Source organism: Lemur catta, chromosome 9, assembly GCF_020740605.2.
Source record: "Lemur catta isolate mLemCat1 chromosome 9, mLemCat1.pri, whole genome shotgun sequence".
NCBI classification, from domain to species: Eukaryota; Metazoa; Chordata; class Mammalia; order Primates; family Lemuridae; genus Lemur; species Lemur catta.
Window position 1 is genome coordinate 4,665,828 of NC_059136.1, and position 18,985 is coordinate 4,684,812.

Sequence of the window (18,985 nt, forward strand, 5' to 3'; positions counted from 1 at the left end):
AGGCAGTACAGCCACCTGTCCCCCACATGGCTCGGCCACCAGGGGCCCCTTAGAGAGCACCGCCCACTCGCATGCCTGAAATGGGTTCTAGATCCCCTCGGCCCAAGCAGGTACCAGGGCCCAGGGTGGCTGCGGCCGGCAAGGCCTGGCCAGGCTCATCAGCCTGCCCCGGAGGCTGCCGGCACTTGGTGTGTCATGATGTGAACAAGTCAGAAGTCCCACCTCAGAGAACTGTTTGCTGACCTCTGACCTCAGGGGAAAGAGGTCACAGGAGCAGGCAGGTTGCAAAATGGGCACAAGGCCACACCAAAGGCTGCACTGAGTGTGGACAGCCATGCACGGGGACTGGCAGCTCTCCTGCCCGGGAAAAATCACCTAACAGCACCAAAGGAAGAGCTGCAGTTAGAGCGGACACTCAGCCATGAAATGAGCCCAGCGAGAAGGGTCAGAGAGCCTTGTGGGCCAGCCAGCTGGAGGGCGTTCCTGCCTCAGGGGAAGGAGGGTGTTGCCGGCGCTGTGCTGAGCACGCTGCAGCTATCACCCGACGCGCCGGGCGCTGTTCTTGCTCCGTGTCACAGATGAGGCCCTGGGAGATTAAGGAATTTTCCCAGCAGCGTTCAAGAGCCTTTCAGAGCTGGATCTGAATCTAGGCCTGGGTCGGTCCCCAGCCCTGTGCTGCGCCCTGACACGTTTGTGTGGGGGAGGGCAGTTCAGTGCTTCAGTGGCACGAACGTTCTAGAAAAACTCAGCAGGTACCACTGTGAGAACACAGGTGAACAAGCCTCGTGCAAGACAGAGTCAGATGTGAATCACAGTCAAGCCACCCACGTGCCTGAGTGAGTCGGCACCTGGTTCGGTCCAGCCCTCTTACAGAGGCAGAAAGCAGGGTGGGTTAAGCGAGTAGGCTTTCTACTCTCACGCCTGTTTCAAACTCGGGGTCGTCTTCTCCTGACTGACTTTGAGCAAGCTCTCCAGGCCTCAGTTCCCTAATCTGTGAAATGGGGATAATAACAGTACCTGCCTCAAGAGTTGTCGTGAGCAATAAACGAGGCGACCATTGGAAGGCATAGCGTCTGACCCTGTGAGGCCAATGAGAGTTCTGGAAGTTTTAGCTATTAATTCAGAGCATCCTTTTGCTGCCACCCCCCTGCTAAAGATGCCCATGGGGGTGTGGTTTAGGGACAAGCACCTGAACCCACCTAAGCGGTTGGGCTGTGGGATCCCAGGCCCGGCTGCACCCCGGCTCTTGTCCTGCGGGGACACGCACTTCCCAGGCCTCCGCAGGAGCCCACAGACCTGCCTCCTGGCTTAGGAAAGTCACTTGACTCGCTCGAGCCAGTCCCCCAACACGTGCCACCAGGAGGGTCACCGGTGGTGCCTCCTGTGTAGGGCTGTGGTGGGTTCCCACACTTACCCCTACATCTCTTGTCCCCACGGTAGTCAGGACCTTTGGAAAGGGTAAATCAGTAAACTCTCCAAAAACTGCCCGTTGCACTGAGACTCGAACTCAAGCTCCAGGCCCAGCCTACCAAACGCTCCCTGATCTCGCCCTGACCCCCGTGTCATCTCATCTCCCCCAGCCTCCCCCCCACCCCGTGCTCCCAGAGCAGCCCCCTCCTCAGTGCACGAGCTGACGCCCCAGGCCCACATCCTTGCTGTTCCTTCTGCCTGCGACACTCTTCCTCCAGATCCTTACACTTTTGCCTCTTTCTTGAGCCTCGGCTCAAACGTCTCCCCCCAGAGGCCTTCCCTGGCCCAGGGTGGTACCCTGTCCTTCCCCAGGCACTCCCTCCTCACCCTCTGTGTCGTGTTTTTCCCGCCTACTTATGATGATCTGAACTTCTCTTACAAACTGGCTTATTCGCCTGAGTACTGTCTGCCTCCCTCACTGTGACCAGAGCGTTGGGGGAGGCCCTGCTCCCGTCGGTGCTCACTCAGTATCTGAGGAATGAATGAGTGAAACGCTTGGGCACAGTCGACCTCCACCAAAGAGGTTTTTCTTTTCACGTATGACTTATCCCTGTCGCAACCTCTCTCCGCGCTCGCCCACCTCGCTCAGGAGCTCCTAACCCCGACGGGGGTCTCCACCGCACCGCGGAGGGCCGCACACAGCTCTCCCTCCAGGTGCAGCCCTGGGGCATGAGCCTGCAACCTACGGCCCTGGCGTCCGGCTCTTGTCGCGGCTCTCTGCTCCCAGGCGGACCGTGTGTCCTTGAGGGACAGCACTACCCTTCCTCCGGGTCGTAACTGACTTTTTCCCCAGCAATGTTTGTTTTAGGGATTAAAGGTAGTGAAGGGGACTATATATAATTCCCAGAATCATCTGTTCCTTTCCTGGCAGCCAGCACGACATTTGTTATTTTATTTTCCCCAGCCCCTGATGATACCGTTCCAGACAGGTTGGTTTGATGGCATCATCCAACTGAAAGGCTCTCTTGTGCCTGTCCTAGGCCGGAGGACAGGCTCTCCCGGGCTCACAGACCCAAGGCCTGAGCCCACCGTTCTCACCGTTCCTTTACCTCCTTTCTTAGGTCAGCCTTGTGGCCCACAAGCGTTTTCTCCTCGTTTTCTGTTTTCTTTTCTCTTTTTCTTTTTTTGTTCTCACTTTAAGGACTATAGTGACTCCCTATTTATCTAGCACAGTCAAGAGATGGGCTACTCAGCAGGGCGCGGTGGCTCACGCCTGTAATCCTAGCACTCTGGGAGGTGGAGGGAGGAGGATCGCTTGAGGCCAGGAGTTCCCGACTAGCAAGAGTGAGACCCCTTCTCTACTAAAAATAGAAACCTTAGTGGGGCGTGGTGGCGTGCACCTGCAGTGCCAGCCGCTAAGGAGGCTGAGGCAGGAGGATCCATCCTTTGAGCCCAGGAGTTTGAGGTTGCAGAGAGCTATGATGTGCCACCGCACTCTACCTGGGGTGACAAAGTAAGACTCTATCTCAAAAGAAAAAAAAAAAAAAAGAAAGAAAAAAACGGGCTACTGCATGTTAGGGAATTTTCAAAATAATGTCCTTCAAGCACTAAAACCCTAAACAAATATATTTTTAAAGTAGCTTTATTAAGGTATAATTGCCACACTATAAACTGCATGGATTTAGAGTATACAACGTGATATGTTTTGACGTACACACACACCCATGAAACCATCACCACGAACCAGATAATGAACACATCCATCACCTCCAAAATTTCCTCCCACCCCTCCCTCCCCCTTCCCCCAGGCACGTGCTGATTTGCTCTCTAAATACACCTCCAATGCTGCTGTGGCTCACGCACCTCCCAGCCTTAGAAAACGGACATGACTGACCCCGCCCTTGATTCAGCATTATTATTAACATTTCTGAAAGAGACCTCCTCGGATGTCGTGACGATGCAGAAGATTCTTGGCCCTGAATGCTAAGTGGCCCCACGGTTGCACGGCCGTGCTGGGCGGTTTTGGGTTTGGGAGTTTTCTCTCTCACTGCCAGCTGTCTCCGCACAGTTCCCGGCAGGCAACTCTGCCACCTCGCACATCAGCCACCGCTCCGTGACACTCCTCACCCTGCATCAGTGGTTCTCAATTAGGAGTGATTTTGTCCCCCAGGGACATTTGGCAATGTCTGGAGATCTTTCTGGTTGTCATCATGGGAGTGAGGGTGCTACTGGCATCTAGTGTTTAGAGCCTGGGGATGTGGCTGAACGTCCCACAATACACAGGATGGTCCCCACAACAGAGAATTATCTGTCCCAAGCTGTCAATAGTGCTGAGGTTGAGAAACCTTGTTCTGGATGACAAACGGACTGAAAAACTCCAAAGTTATGATGATTGACTGTTTTTACTTTTCTGGATCAAAAGGAGAAGGAAGGGCAGCAGTTTCTTGGAGCTGCAAGGCCACGGAGGTCACAAACTTAGGAACATCCTGGTGGGTTTCAAGTATTAATACCTCCTTGCAGCTCTACCAGAGGTGTCTCTGGCTTCCTGCAGACGAGCTCTAAGGGACCCATCTTCCAGGAGCTGCTCAATGACTGTCTGCCAGCCTAGACTGCACCCAGAGCATTTATTAGGTGCCTAATTGTGGGTAGCACCGGCTGGGCATGGAAGGCAAGGCAGAAGACACAGAGCTGGAGCTTGCAGAAGGAGGCCATTAAGCCAAGTGACTGGGATGTGGCAAAGCCCGGCGGTAAAAGGTAAATGCACACCCACCCCAATAAATGGGGAAGATGAGAAAGGCTGGCCATGCTGGGAGCTAGTCCCAGCGTGACCAGATATGTCACCACCAAATCACTTCCAGCTCCTCCCCCCACCCACAGACACCCTGTTTGCCCATCATATAAAGAAGGTTTTTCCAAAGTGGTTTAGCCAGAACTGGAAGGGCCCTGCCCCGTGATGGGATAGGAGCCCGACTGTCGCACCGGCGCCGACAGGGGAAGCTGCAGCGGTCAGGATGGACCCCAGATGCTCCGGAGCTGGACGGTGAAGTATGGGCGTGCTTTCTTTGATTCTGCTTGACTTACAGGTTGAATTATTTCATTACAAGAGTTATTGTAGACATTCCTGGAAAATGCAGGTAAGCAAAAAAAAAAAAAAAAAGGAAACAAATAGCTTTCAAATCTGACCCTTTCAGAGAAAAACACCAATTAAATTCTGTTGTGCACCTTTCTGTGCAAGTATGAATGTCGTGCAGACACTTTGATTAAAACCAGGTGTGGGTGCTGCCGCTGAAGGCTTTGAGATGCCTGAGGTGGCGGAACAGCTCTGAGACGTCCGGGGCACCCCAGGGGATGATAACACAAGCACCTGGAGTCGGGGTGACTCCAAGGACTATGGCTATTCGCAGGAGCCTTCTGGATTAGCCTCCCATCCAAGGGTAAAGAGAAGCCTGGACGGCTGGACCCTCCTCCCGGAGACCTGCTGGGCAGGTGGGACCCCCTTCCCAGGCCCTCTCCTCCCATCCACTGCCGGGCTCCTGTGACATGCCCAAGTCCAACCAACTACTGCACCAAGTGATAAAGCGGGACTGCAGAGGACACTGGGCTCCAGAGGCCCCAAGTCCTGAGGCCTGGGCTCTGGGGACAGCTTAGCGGTTGGGAGTATAACAATACCTGCCACAGGACTCACTGCAATGAGATAAAGGAAGACGTCACTAGCTGTGGCAAAATGGGATTCTCTCCACAGGGCTCTCGTGGAGAGTGCCTTTCAAATTCTTTTTAGCAGAATTGTTACAAAATACAATCTTATATGAAACCCCACACATGAGAGGGACACAAGTTGAGAAGCGCTGGGTGAAGCAAGGGCAGGAGCTCACCTGCCCAAGCCCTTCTCATCCCTCCCTGTCAGTGATGCGCCTCTGAGCGGCTCGGCTCGGCGTCTGCCTCGGGCCGAAGGCAGGGCTGGAGGGGCAAAGCCGCTCCGAAGGAAGAAACAGGGAAGTTCCTCTGGGTCTGGCTGGGTGACAGCTGTCTGGGCGGGCTCGCCCCTCCCCCACCAAGGCCACTGCGGCTCCCCTGGGGCCAGCCTCCAGGATGGGTGGGGCCCCCAGGCGGCTCTGTTGCTTTTTTCTGGGCTGACCTTTCTTTTAGGCCAGAGGACATGTGGGAATGGCACTGGGGGCCAGCCCTGTCCCTGTTTCCCCTCAATGGGGTTCTCTTGCTCACAGCCTGAGGAAGAGCCGTGACTCACTTCCTGCCTCACTCTGACTTACAGGAGTGTCATTTCCAACGTGGCCGGCACTGGTCGGGGCTGCCCCACAGTGGACCCTACAATCTTAGCTCCCCCTAGGGGCAAGTCCCCTCTCAAGGAGGGGGCCAACCAGACTTATCTCCCAGCTCAACTCTAAGGACCCCACATTCTTCCTCAAGTTGCCAGTTTTCGCCATGTTTGCAAGGGTGCCCAATGGTACCCGAGCCCATCAACTGAATATTATCTCCATTTCACGGAAGGGTTAACTGAGGCTCTGAGAAATTAAATAACTTGTTTAAGGTGGCATAGTACAAATTATTGCCACAGGGATTTGAGCCTGTTTGCTGATTGACTTTTCACATGAGTTACCTTAGGAATATTATTTAACCTCCCTGGGCCTCAGTTTCCTCCTCTGTAAGTTGTAGAGTGGTGCATAAAAGGCACCTGAAGGAAAGGGTACTGAAACCCGCCAAGGGGCTTGTGGTGAGGACGAAACGAGCTAACGCATGGAAAGAGCTTAGAACGGTGCCTGGCTTATAAAAAGCCCTCAGTGGTGTTTATGTTTTCATTATCCGGGAACCTGTGTGTGACGGAGGCCACAGACTCTGCCACAAGGTAACCCTGTGCTGCCAGGTCCTCTCTCAGGTGGTGAGCCCTGAGCAGAGGTTGCTCTGCGACCTTGGAATAACCCAGCCTGGGAAGCCCTTGGTCACATTTTCCCTCTTCTCTTTCCCAGCTGAAGCAGGGTCGGCCTCAGCCAAGGAGTGCAGACATTTTCTAGGGCCCAGGGAGGGGCGGCTCCCGCTGATACACTGCAAGTAGCTTGGATTCAGGCTCTACCAAAACCCAGCCTCGGAGCTCCAGGCTGAGGCCTGCTAGCTGTGGGACTTTGGGCGAATTATTTAAACTTTGTGTGCCTCAGTTTCCTTATCTGCAAAATGGGATTAATAACGTCAGCCTGAAGGGATTATGTGGATTAAATAATGTACATAGGAGTAGATAATGTAAACTGGCCAGGTGCCTGGCACGAGGTTGGTGTAAGAAAGCTGCAAAAATTTAAAGGAGGTAGGCTACTTCTGCTTATATATCCATCTATATAGATGCAAATTCAGTCGTGACTCCTCCAACTGTAGGCCACGAGGAGGCTCGCCCTGCGCTGTGAAGTCCTTCCTCGACCCAGGAGTGGAGCACCCCAGGCCCGCCGTCCCAGGGCACTTGACCGGGTCACGCTCAAACTCATGGCTCCGGCGTGGGGAAGCGGGGAAGGAGAGGGCCAGTCCCCTAGGCTCTGGCCGAGGCTGGGCTCAGACCGACTCCCCCAGCCCTTCCGTCCCACCGGTGCCCGGTTTGGGTCTCCGCGGCCGTCTGCCCAGGGAGCTCGCGGCGCGAAGAGCCGAGCCGGGGCGGGAGCGCGGACACAGGGGCCTGGGGGACGCGCCGGCGGCCGGAGGGCTTTGGGATCGCCGGCCCCACTTCCTACCTGCCCCTAGCAGGAGCCGGAGGCAGCGGGCGCCCCAGAAGGCCGCGGAGCCGCTCGGGGCCGGGCGCGCTGGTGCGCGCGGCGCTCGCGCTCCGAACGCGGGCCCGGGCCGGCGGCATGGGCGGCGCGGCGGGCCGGGGCCGCGGGCAGGCGGCGGCGGTAGCGGCGACGGTCGGGGGAGCGCGGAGGTGGCGCCGCGAGGGGGAGGGGCGCGGCGGCGGAGGAGGAGGAGCCCGGCTGCCGCCGCCGCCGCTGACAGCGGCCCGAGTAAACAAGCCGCGCCGCCGCGGCCCGGCCGCTGCCCCCGCCTGCGCCGGAGCCGGACCGGAGGCCGAGCCCTGCCCTGGTCGCCGGCCCGGCCGAGGCCGCGCCGCCGCGCCTCGCCGCCTCCGCGCCGTGACGCCGGTGCCGGGCACGGGGACCGCGCCGAGCCCAGGCCCCGCCGCCGGGCTCTCCGCTCGGCCGAGGGGCGCTGGAGCCGCCGCGGCGCTCGCCCGGAAAAGTTTCGCCGCCCGGGCTCCCCAGGGTAAGCGTCGAGGGCGCGGGGCCTGGGGCCGGCGGCGCGCCGGGGCCGGGCCGAGGGGACCGCCGGGCCTCCGCCGGGGGAGCGGGCGCCGCGGCCCGAGCGCCCGGCCGCGAGTCGGGGGCGCTGGCGCCGGGACAGCCCTGACCCGGGTCCCGAGGGTCCGGCCGCCCGGCCGGCTTTGGGAACTGGCTCCCGGGCCGGGCCCGAGGGTGGAGCCGCGGGGAGCAGGAAGGGCGCCCCGCAGCCCACCTGAGCGCGCCGGGCCCGCTTCGGCCCCGGCCCCTGCCCGTGCCGGTACTTTTCCGCTTGGGGCCGGGGCGAGCCCTCTGACCTCAGGAAGCGCCCGCGGAGCCCTGCTGGGCGGGATGGGCGAGAATTCCGGGGCGCCGGGTGCTCCCGCCTCCCCGCCGTCCCCGGGGCCGCGGGCACTCGCCCACTCGCGGCCGGGAGGGCCTCGCTCCGCCGGGCGGGGGAGGAGCGGCTGCGGGGGCTGGTGGGGGGTTATTCCTGGCCGGGTCTCTCCCCCGCCCGCACACCTGTGCGACAGAGGACTCAGGTGCGGGGCCGCAGGCTCTGGCGGGCCGGCCCAGGTAGGTTCCGCGGTGGCCTTCTGCCTAGGCCTGGCCGAGGCCCCCGTGGGGTGGCCGGAGCTAGGGGCGGCCTGCTTGCCAGACAGGTCTGACGGCAGTTGCCTGTCTGTCAGAACCTGCTTTCCCATCATCCCAGCGCGCTTGCCCCTGGGGGTGCAGACCCCCGTCTACCGGAGAGTGTTGGGGTTTGGAGAGTGTTGGGGTTCTCTTTCTGCGGGGGAGCCCAGGCGATGTGGCCTAGTTGAGCGCTGGGCAGCTGCTGGCCAGGTGTCGACACCGCAAAAGAAAGTAGCCTGGCCCCATCTCACCAAGAACAGCCCTAGTTTTAGTATTTCCTATATTGGGCTTCCACGGAATATTTGGTTTTTAAAAAAGAATTTTGTGGCTTAAAAAAAAAGTTTGAAAACCGCTGGTCTAGCAGTTTTTACCATCAAGGAAACTGAGGCTCCTCGAGAGGAAGTGACTTGCGTAAGATCACGCACCAAACAGTATATGAATAGGGACTGGAAGTCTTCATTTCACCAGAGCCTCCCAGTGCGTGTAACAGGACCCGGCTTGGTGTCTCTGCTAGACACCGTGTCCGAGCACCCCTCCAGTGGCTTGCTCTGTGGCCCTGTCTGAGCCAGACTTCTAGTGCCTGGGAAACAGCAGTCGGTCCTGGGGGTAGGTGCAGTTGGGGTGCCCCGGCGTGGCTCTGTGTCAGGAGGTTCTGGAGCTAGAGAAAAGGGCTTTGCCCAAGAACACAGCCAGGAAGAGCACCCACAGCTCTCTGTGGCCGCAGGCTGGAGCTGAGTCCCATGTGAAACAGGATCACAAGAAACAGAGCAAGCCTGTGGGTTTGAGACAAACTGGGACTCCGAGGGTGAGTCAGAGTCTGGAGTGGGGGTGGGAAGAAGCCCATTCATTCATTGTTCTCGGTGCTTACTTTTTTGGGAGGGGTCCTCCCTCTATCCTGGATGCTGAGGCAGAGCTGTCAGGGGCTTTCAAGGTTCTGAAAGCCATATCCACCCTTCACCATGGGTGGGGACATTGGGCAGAGGGAGGCTGGCCCTGTTTCTTGGGGGACTGTTGGGTTGTGCCTGAAGCCTGCTTGCTTTCTGGGTGCTGCAAGGTAATTAAATAGTTGGTTTATCACGTTTAACACCAGGCAGCTGTGGCTCCATCCACTGTGTGCGGGAATCTGGGCTAGACCCAGATGAACCGAGCCTTGCCTTGGGGGCCCCAGCAGGGCTCATAGCACTGTAGTCAGGGTTTGTGCATGACATCTGGACCCAAGAGGCAGCTGTTGTGGCAAGAAAGGGAGAAGAGGCCCTGTTCTTATGCGGCTTTGCCCCCTGGGCCCCACATCCTCTGTTGAATGAGGGGCTTGGTGTCTCTTCACCCCCTAGGGCTAGGGCATGTGGCTGTCCAGTCATTGCTCAAGCCAGCTTTCTGGAACCAGTCACCCAGGGTGTCATGAGACTGTGGTTCCCAGGCCTGTCCTGGTACCCTGTGGATCTGCCCCTCAGGGTGTGGAGGAGCTGCATTGTAGATGTTTCTTGCCGTCAGCTGTCAGGTTATTTTGGTCTAAACTGAAAATACTCCAGGAATTGTGTGTGGAGTCCCCCCAGCCTGCAGGGTGGGATTGTAGGCAGCCAGGGACGCCAGTCGTGGCTGAGGGCTGCCCCTGGAGAGGTGACGAGTTCCAGGTGGCAAGCCTGCCTGTCCAGCTCCCCAGGGTCTGCGTGAGCTGAGGTGCCTACGTTTTGCCATCCGGCAAAGTGTGGCCTCAGCCGCAGGAGTGGTAGGGGCATCTGGGGCCCCGTGGACGCCGCTCAAGGAGCTTGGCGCTGAGACGGGTACCCCCAGCGGCACCCCTGGGACCTCTCCCAGCTTCCCCCCACCCAGGGGCTTGGCTTCTGGCTAGTCAGAGGCCCTATGTGGGGACAGTTATGTGGCCCTGGGCAGAGAGGTCCCACTGTCTGTTTGCTGAAGGAGGAAAAACAACACGAGGACTATTGATTCAGCCTCACCTTGGCGCTCCTGGCTCAGCAGCCAGTGTTTGCCCTGGCTGCCCGGCTCGGATTACGCAAGGGTGGGTGTGGAGGGAGCCAGGGGGCTGCTGGGGGGCCTCCAGGCCCGGTGGGCAGGGCGGGGCAGTGCAGCCCCAACGTTCCCCAGGAGGCTGTAGACAGGAGCCTGGGCCCTCCCTTCACTGATAGCCGCCATCTCAGCCCTGGAGGGGGTGCAGCCTCTGTGATCCCCCTGCCGGAGCATGGCCTGCAAAGCCCGTCCCACCGAGCATTGCCCGTCCTGCCAGGGCTGGGGGGCTTTGCAGATAACTCCCTGTGTCTGAATCTGCTTTGCTGAACCAGGAAACCCTAGCGAGTTGTGTAGACACCATTCATTTAAAAACTTTAAAAAGCCAGTGCTTTATTCTTATGTAAAATATACCTAGGTAATTTGGAGAATATACAATGACACAAAGAAGAAAATAACAATGACTCGTAATTCTCACCATCTTGAGAGAACCACTGTTAACATTTTAGCGTGTGTCCTTCCAGATTTTGTTTTGAGTTATGTATAAATATACATGTATAAATAGTTTTTAAAAAACAAAAAATGGGATTTTGTGTACACACTGCCTCGTAGCGTATCTTTTTACTTTCATCACGGTGAATATTTATTCATTTGTTTTTTCTGATTTTGAGTGACTTAAGCCTTAATACTCTTCCTCCCACATCTTGTGTCACACTTGTATTCTCTGTGGAGAAAGGCCTGGCGGGGTCCGGGGGACCCATTGCATCCAGCAGACCTTGGGGCCTGGATTTCTTCTTTCCTGTCTTCCAGAGCCCCTTTCAGGCCTAGATGAGCCCTGGGGAGGGAGGGCAGCTCTACTGCGTGGCCGGGGGGAGGTGCTGACTCTGTCCCCTCTTCCCTTCTTCTTCCCCTCAGAGCCACCAGCCCTCACCCTCCCGAGCCCTGCCAGTCTCGGCCTCATGCCCCCGCCAGTTAATCCCGGGCCACAGGCAGTGAGCAGGCACGTGGAAGCCGAGGCCCTGTGACCAGGCCAAGGAGTCGAGAGCTCCGGGGTCCCGGCCACCTGCCCCCTCCATGGAGCTGAGGCCCTGGTTGCTATGGGTGGTAGCAGCAGCAGGAACCTTGGTCCTGCTGGCAGCTGATGCCCGGGGCCAGAAGGTCTTCACCAACACATGGGCTGTGCACATTCCTGGAGGCCCGGCAGTGGCGGACAGCGTGGCACGAAAGCATGGGTTCCTCAACCTGGGTCAGGTACGTGTTCTTACCTGGCCTGCTGGGCTAGACACAGGACATTGCCAGCAGGTGGGGCCCGGAAAAGACAGGGGCTCTGGCACCAGGGAGCAAGAACTTTTGGGCTTGTTCTCTCAGGTGCCTCTGTGTAGAAGGCATGTGCTGGGAGGCCGGTGGAATGGGTGCAGTGGCTGGTCCTGCCCCTGGGCTTTTAGCATAGGTGGCTCAGACGACCAGCGTGCCCCAGTAGGGGTGAGCCCTCTCAGTGCCCTGCGTGTTCTTTGTGGGTCCTGGGCAGGGAGCAGATGCCCCGCCCCACCCCTGCCATTGTAAGTCTCCCGTGCAGCCGTTGTCCACCCCCGTCCCCCGCCTCCCTGGGGACCGACAGATGGAAAGCCCAGCTCAGACGTCCTGCTCTATTGCAGATCTTCGGCGACTATTACCACTTCTGGCATCGAGCAGTGACAAAGCGGTCCCTGTCGCCTCACCGCCCGCGGCACAGCCGGCTGCAGAAGGAGCCTCAAGTGAGTGTGGCCCTGGCCCCCTGCTGCCACCCACCTCTCTGCTCTCAGGAGCCCCTCTCCCGCCCACACACCATCTTTCCCTCACTCCCTCACAGGTGCAGTGGCTGGAGCAGCAGGTGGCAAAGCGACGGACCAAACGGGATGTGTACCAGGAGCCCACAGACCCCAAGTTTCCCCAGCAGTGGTACCTGGTACGCGCCTCCTCACCCGCCACCCCCTGGGGACTCCCATGGGTGCGTGAGGCTGCCTCTGTGGCCTCCTCTGATTCTCTTCCTTCCCTTCTGCTGGCCGGTGTCCCCAGCCCAGCCCGCTAAGCCTGGGATGGCCCTCCCCGAGCTCCTCACATTGCCAGGCAGGCACAACCAACGGCGGCACTTCAGGGAGGGTGGAGAAGGTGGTGGGGGGTGGCGAGGGGGTCCGGGCATCCCTAACTTCACACAGCCTCCGCATCTCCTAAGTGACGGGGGTGGGTGTCTGCACAGGCGGGCGTCACTCAGCGGGACCTGAATGTGAAGGAGGCCTGGGCCCAGGGCTACACGGGGCGCGGCATCGTGGTCTCCATCCTGGACGATGGCATTGAGAAGAACCACCCGGACTTGGCAGGCAATTATGTGAGGAGGCGGGGGAGGCGGCAGCAGTCCCTGGCGAGGGGTGGCTAGGGGCTGTCCTGTTAGGACAGTGAGGTCCAGCTGCTCCTGACAGTGGCCACATCCTTTCCAGGACCCTGGGGCCAGTTTTGATGTCAACGACCAAGACCCTGACCCCCAGCCTCGGTATACACAGATGAATGACAACAGGTAAGAAATGGCAGGTCCCTGGCCTCTGCCTCCCTCCTCCCTTGCACCAGGGAAACAGGGCTGAGCCCAGCAGGATGTGCCCCGCTCAGCAGCCTGAAGCTTTCTCCACGGGCCTGGTGCAGCTGGGGCTCCCAGGGAGGGTTTGGTCGGAGTGGAGCTGGCACCGCCGAGGGCAGTGGTGGTGGGGGGCTGAGCATGGGGGCACACAGATCCTTCCTGCTCCTCAGGCCACGTCTGCTGCACCCTGTCCACCCTACTCATGCTATGCTCTTGGCCCTGGCAGGCATGGCACACGGTGTGCAGGCGAAGTGGCCGCAGTGGCCAACAATGGCGTCTGCGGTGTAGGCGTGGCCTATAACGCCCGCATTGGAGGTGGGTGTGGGCCTTGGCCATTCCGTCTTTGGGAGGGCCCTTCAGTGGGACTTTTCTCTGCCCGCTGCTCAGTGCCTGCCACTTTCCCACTGTGGATCCTTTGACCTGATAGACATTCCATAGAGGGTTCTCAGTGACTCAAGTAGCTGGACCCCCAGTGCCGGTGGCCCTGTGGGGTGGGGTGGGTGTTTCTCAGCAGGAGTCTCCCCAAATCCTCACAACCCGTCCTCAGTGCTCACATGGCAGGCCCTGGTCACCATGCTCCTTTGAAGCCCAGAGTCTCTCCCTAGTGCAGATGCGTGGTTGGGGGCAGGAGGTCGCCTCTCTTCCCTCTCCGGCCTTGCCTGTGAGGGGCAGAGGCAGACAGGTGGATGGGGCTCGGGCTTCCCCAGCTCCCCCTGGGGGCAGGGCCGGGTGTGCTCGGGGAGGGGCCTGGCGGCTGGACCCACACGGCATCCTTCGTGGTCAGGGGTGCGCATGCTGGACGGAGAGGTCACCGACGCGGTGGAGGCACGCTCGCTGGGCCTGAACCCCAACCACATCCACATCTACAGCGCCAGCTGGGGCCCCGAGGACGACGGCAAGACGGTGGACGGGCCGGCGCGCCTGGCCGAGGAGGCCTTCTTCCGGGGCGTGAGCCAGGTGAGGCGGGGCCTGGTCCGGCCTCCGGGGCAGGCCAGCGCTGTCCTCTCTGCAGCTCTCGCCCTTGTATCTTTTGTTTTGTTTCATTCCTGTGTTTTTTAATTTTATACGAAGCATGTTTAATAAAACATTAACGGACAGAAAAAAGAGTGAAGAAAATACAAATAGCCCCTAGCCCCACTCCCTGGAGACCGCCACCCTGAGCACTGGGTGCTGGCCCTGGTCTAGTTTTTTGTGCACAGCGGTATTTGCAAACATACCTGATCCACCAGGGATCTCACAGGGCACCTGGGAAGTAGACAGGTCCCCAGAGAATGAGGCCCAGCCTGCCCAGTCTCCGGGAGCATCTTCCCTCCAGGCCTCCCCGAGTCCCGATCCCGAGTGACCCCAGCCCGCTCTGTCCACAGGGCCGAGGGGGGCTGGGCTCCATCTTTGTCTGGGCCTCAGGGAACGGGGGCCGGGAACATGACAGCTGCAACTGCGACGGCTACACCAATAGTATCTACACGCTGTCCATTAGCAGCGCCACGCAGTTCGGCAACGTGCCCTGGTACAGCGAGGCCTGCTCGTCCACACTGGCCACGACCTACAGCAGCGGCAACCAGAATGAGAAGCAGATCGTGAGTCCTGCCCCGGGTGGGGGCTGGGGAAGAGGGGCTGCCTGCTGGCTCTGCCCAGGGCCCCCTCGTGGACCCCGTGGGCCTCCCTTCCCCCGGGGGCTGGGTGGTAGAGGCTCAGGCGTGGTGCATTGTGAGCTTCGGCTCTCTGAGGCTCTCGGGGGCCATGGAGCCATCTGTGAAGTCTTCAAGACGTGTGGGCTCTCCCTAAAACACGCGTTGCTCTCCACGGTCCCCAGCCTCTGGTCGAGCCCACTCATTGCTTGGGGAACTGTCCCCATTGCCTTGGCCTGTCCCCAGCGGGTTAGCAAGGCAGCCACTGGGACCAAGACATCTGTGGTGCCCAGGGCCTGTGGGCAGGGGGAGGGCAGCCGGGTGGTCCCCCGGCCCCCTCCACCTGTCACAGGCCCTAATACCATTGTGCCCCGGCAGGTGACCACTGACTTGCGGCAGAAGTGCACTGAGTCTCACACAGGCACTTCTGCCTCTGCCCCCTTGGCGGCTGGCATCATTGCTCTCACTCTGGAGGCCAAGTAAGTGGGTGGGGGCCGAGGGACAACCCTGGCCCTACTGGCACCGTCTGCAGGACAGCCCATCCCCTCCAGCTGCTCCCGAAAGGATTGAGCCTCGGCCTCTCCCTTCCTCCTTTGCAGTAAGAACCTCACCTGGCGGGACATGCAGCACCTGGTGGTACAGACCTCAAAGCCAGCCCACCTTAATGCTAACGACTGGGCCACCAATGGTGTCGGCCGGAAAGGTGAGGACAGGGTGCCCAGTGGGCTGAGCGTGGAGGTAGGTGGGGGGCACTCTATGCCTCCCAGCTGACCCCGCCTCCCCGTCCCCACAGTGAGTCACTCGTATGGCTACGGGCTGTTGGATGCAGGTGCCATGGTGGCCCTGGCCCAGAACTGGACAACGGTGGCCCCCCAGCGGAAGTGCATCATCGACATCCTCACTGAGCCGAAGTGAGGGCTGGACCCAGGCTGGGAGGGGGCCCGCTGGTCCCTCCGGGCCAGGCTGACCCTCCCGCTGCTCTCTGCACAGGGACATCGGGAAACGGCTAGAGGTGCGGAAGACGGTCACCGCGTGCCTGGGCGGGCCCAACCATATCACGCGGCTGGAGCACGCTCAGGCGCGGCTCACCCTGTCCTACAATCGCCGTGGCGACCTGGCCATCCACCTGGTCAGCCCCATGGGCACCCGTTCCACCCTGCTGGCCGCCAGGTGCTTGCCCTGTCCCCTGCCTGCCCTGCCCAGTGCCTCCTGTCCCTGGCAGCCCACGTGCACGCCTTCAGTCACCCGTACCCCAGCGGCTGTCCGGCGCTACTCCATGGGAGCACCACCGGCATTTTGGGAGGGACAGCTGTGTCCTGTGGGACTGTTGCGTAGTGTAGAAATCCTTGGCTTCTACCTGTGTGATGCCGTGGTGTGCGTCCCCTTGCGTAGCGCCCTTAGACCTTTCTGGAATCCCCTGGTTGAGAGCATCTGGCCCACCGGGCAGTGGCCAGGCCAGCAGGCGTTGCCAGCCCCGTGGGCGTGGTGTGCCCTGGCCTGGGGTCCCCAGAGGCCTCACCTGGCTGTGTGCAACCCCTACCCAGGCCACACGACTACTCCGCAGACGGGTTTAACGACTGGGCCTTCATGACAACCCATTCCTGGGATGAGGACCCCTCTGGCGAGTGGGCCCTGGAGATGGAAAACACCAGCGAAGCCAACAACTATGGTACTGGGGGCGCGTGGGGGGCCGTGGGGGACGAGGAGGAGAGCTGGCAGGCTCTGGGATGCTGGGCACGGTGCCGCGCCCTCACTCTTGCCTCCTCCCCTGCTCGGGAATAGGGACGCTGACCAAGTTCACCCTCGTGCTCTATGGCACAGCCCCCGAGGGGCTGCCAACACCTCCCGAGAGCAGCGGCTGCAAGACTCTCACGTCCAGCCAGGCCTGCGTGGGTCAGTAGTGGGTGCCGGGGGGTGTGGGCCTGAGGCCGGGGGACGGGGGCCGCCTGTCCTGCAGCCCAGCTCTAGGAGGAAAAGAGGGATGAGCCTGGGGTGACCACAGTTCTGGGGCAGGGGCTCCTAGGGACTGGGGACTCTGCTTGGGGCTGCCATGGTCCTGGGGCGGAGGGCTCACGTGGCCCCGTGGCCGTGGCCCGCCCAGCTGACACCCCTCCCCATGCCGACAGTATGCGAGGAGGGCTTCTCCCTGCACCAGAAGAGCTGTGTCCAGCACTGCCCGCCAGGCTCCGCTCCCCAAGTCCTCGACACACACTACAGCACTGAGAATGATGTGGAGACCATCCGGGCCAGTGTCTGTGCCCCCTGCCACGCCTCATGTGCCACATGCCAGGGGCCGGCCCCCACGGACTGCCTCAGCTGCCCCAGCCACGCCTCCCTGGACCCTGTGGAGCAGACTTGCTCCCGGCAAAGCCAGAGCAGCCGGGAGTCCCCGCCACAGCAGCAGCCGCCCCGGCCACCACTGGAGGTGGGGACGGAGCCGCGGCTGCGGGCAGGGCAGCTGCCCTCACACCTGCCCGAGGTGGTGGCCGGCCTCGGCTGCGCCTTCATCGTGCTGGTCTTCGTCACTGTCTTCCTGGTCCTGCAGCTGCGCTCAGGCTTCAGCTTCCGGGGCGTGAAGGTGTACACCATGGACCGCGGCCTCATCTCCTACAAGGGGCTGCCGCCCGAAGCCTGGCAGGAGGAGTGCCCGTCCGACTCGGACGAGGACGAGGGCCGGGGCGAGAGGACCGCCTTTATCAAAGACCAGAGCGCCCTTTGACGAGCCCACTGCCCGCCCCTCACGCCGATTCCCTCCTTGGGCACTTTTTAATTCACCAAAGTATTTTTTTATCTTGGGACTGGGTTTGGACCCCAGTTGGGAGGCAAGAGGGGCAGACACTGCTTCCCACCCTACCTTGGGCCCACCTGGCTGCCCGAGGTAGGGCCCCAGGACCAGCTAGGGGGTGGGAGGTCCTCACCTCCCCCCGTCCACGTGGAGAAAGGAGTGAAACCTTTAGGGCAGCTTCCAAGGCCCAGTCCCCCGCCAGAGTTCCTGCGGATGGAGAGGGGCAGCCCTTCCTTTCCGGGATTCCTGACCCAGGCTGCAGCTCTTGCCCCTTCCCTGTCCCTCTAAAGCAATAATGGTCCCATCCAGGCAGCAGGGAGGCTGGCCTAGGAGGTATTTGAAGGAAGAGGCCACCTCTCCAAGGGCTTTTGCGTCCCTGACCCTGACCCCCACTTCTGGTGAGCCTCGGCGGAAGCAGTGATCATAGGAAGGGACCAAGGCAAGGCAGGTGCCTCCAGGTGTGCACGCCTGTGCGTGTCCCCTTGCCTGCCGCTGCGCTCCGTGCCTCCACCGTGGCTGGCTGCCAGGCCGAGCTCGGCCGGTACGGCCAAGGCTGAAGCTCTGGCTGAGCCCATGCTGGCGTCCTGACCACCCACCCCTCTCGTGCACCCTTCCCTCCCGCCAGGGCCCAAGTCCCTGTTTTCTGAGCCCGGGGCTGCCTGGGCTGTTGGCACTCACAGTCCTGGAGCCCCTGGGTGGGTGGTGGGGAGGGACGGTGGCCCAGCCGGGCTCTCCCGCCTCCCACCCGATGCTGCTTTCCCCTGTGGGGATCTCAGGGGCTGTTTGAGGATATATTTTCACTTTGTGATTATTTCACTTTAGATGCTGATGATTTTGTGTTTTTTTTTGTATTTTTAATGGGGGTAGCAGCTGGACCACCCACCTTCTCACACCCACCATCCACCCTGCTCCTCCCTGGCTGCCCTGGCCCGAGGTGTAGGGGCTGCAGCGTGTTGCTGAGGAGTGAGGGGTGGCTGAGCCCCAAGTCCTGAAGAGGCGGCCAGACGGGCGGGCTCGAGGAAAGAGGGGTCATGGTGGGAGGGGCAGAGTGACGTCTGTGTTTCATGTGGGGCTCATCATGCCAAGGGCTCATGGTCACTGGCTCTCCAAGTGCCAGGGGTGGGCAGGGGGTGGCACTGAGCCCCTTCCAACACTGTGCCCTGGTGGAGAAAGCACTGACCTGTCACGCCCCCCACAAATGCCCTCTTCTGACGTGCCTTTTGCACCCCTCCCGTTAGGACAATCAGTCCCCTCCCACCTGGGAGTCCCCTTTTCTTTCTCTTCCCTAGCTGTCCTGGTATCTAGCCGCCTGCCCAGGGGTGCCCCCTCCTCCCCGTGCCCCCACCCTCGTGGCCAGCCCAGCTGGTTTTGTAAGATACTGGGTTGGTGCACGATGATTTTTTTTCTTGTAATTTAAACAGGCCCAGTATTGTTGGTTCTATTTAATGGACACGAGATAATGTTAGAGGTTTTAAAAGTGATTAAACGTGCAGACTATGCAAACCAAGTCTGGTTTCCAGTGTGGTGACATTGTTCTTCCCGGCTGGGAGTGGCGGCCAGTTGGGCCTGCGTGGTGTCCTGCCTGCCTGCATGTGGGCCCCTCAGGAGTCTGAAGTCTCTCCGAGGGACTCTAGGGTCTCCTGCAGGGAGGAGGTGCCAGCCCCTTGCGGAAGGAGACGAGTCCCAGGGCGTG

The 18,985-nt window shown here is 60.3% G+C and overlaps 1 protein-coding gene and 1 long non-coding RNA gene across 3 annotated transcripts; one reads left to right on the plus strand and one right to left on the minus strand.

Annotated features, from left to right (window-relative positions):
* Positions 1-3,793: 3,793 nt before the first annotated feature.
* LOC123645110 lies at positions 3,794-7,232 on the minus strand. The gene is made up of 2 exons (XR_006737411.1): positions 7,137-7,232; positions 3,794-4,531 (listed from the first exon to the last, which is right to left on the minus strand). It is a non-coding gene; the product is annotated as an uncharacterized LOC123645110 (long non-coding RNA).
* Positions 7,233-7,457: 225 nt separating this feature from the next.
* On the plus strand, positions 7,458-18,799 carry FURIN (furin, paired basic amino acid cleaving enzyme). Of its 2 annotated transcripts, none has more exons than XM_045561657.1 (16): positions 7,458-7,662; positions 11,187-11,522; positions 11,927-12,025; positions 12,121-12,216; positions 12,508-12,636; positions 12,746-12,822; positions 13,106-13,194; positions 13,664-13,836; positions 14,244-14,456; positions 14,886-14,986; positions 15,107-15,210; positions 15,301-15,418; positions 15,498-15,677; positions 16,052-16,176; positions 16,290-16,400; positions 16,634-18,799. In XM_045561657.1, exons 2-16 carry the CDS (start codon positions 11,346-11,348, stop codon positions 17,224-17,226), a joined length of 2,385 nt encoding a protein of 794 aa, XP_045417613.1. In that variant the 5' UTR covers positions 7,458-7,662; positions 11,187-11,345; the 3' UTR covers positions 17,227-18,799. The 2 variants fall into 2 exon arrangements, with proteins under 2 accessions (XP_045417613.1, XP_045417614.1); XM_045561658.1 differs by lacking the exon at positions 7,458-7,662 and adding an exon at positions 8,304-9,114.
* Positions 18,800-18,985: the final 186 nt, after the last annotated feature.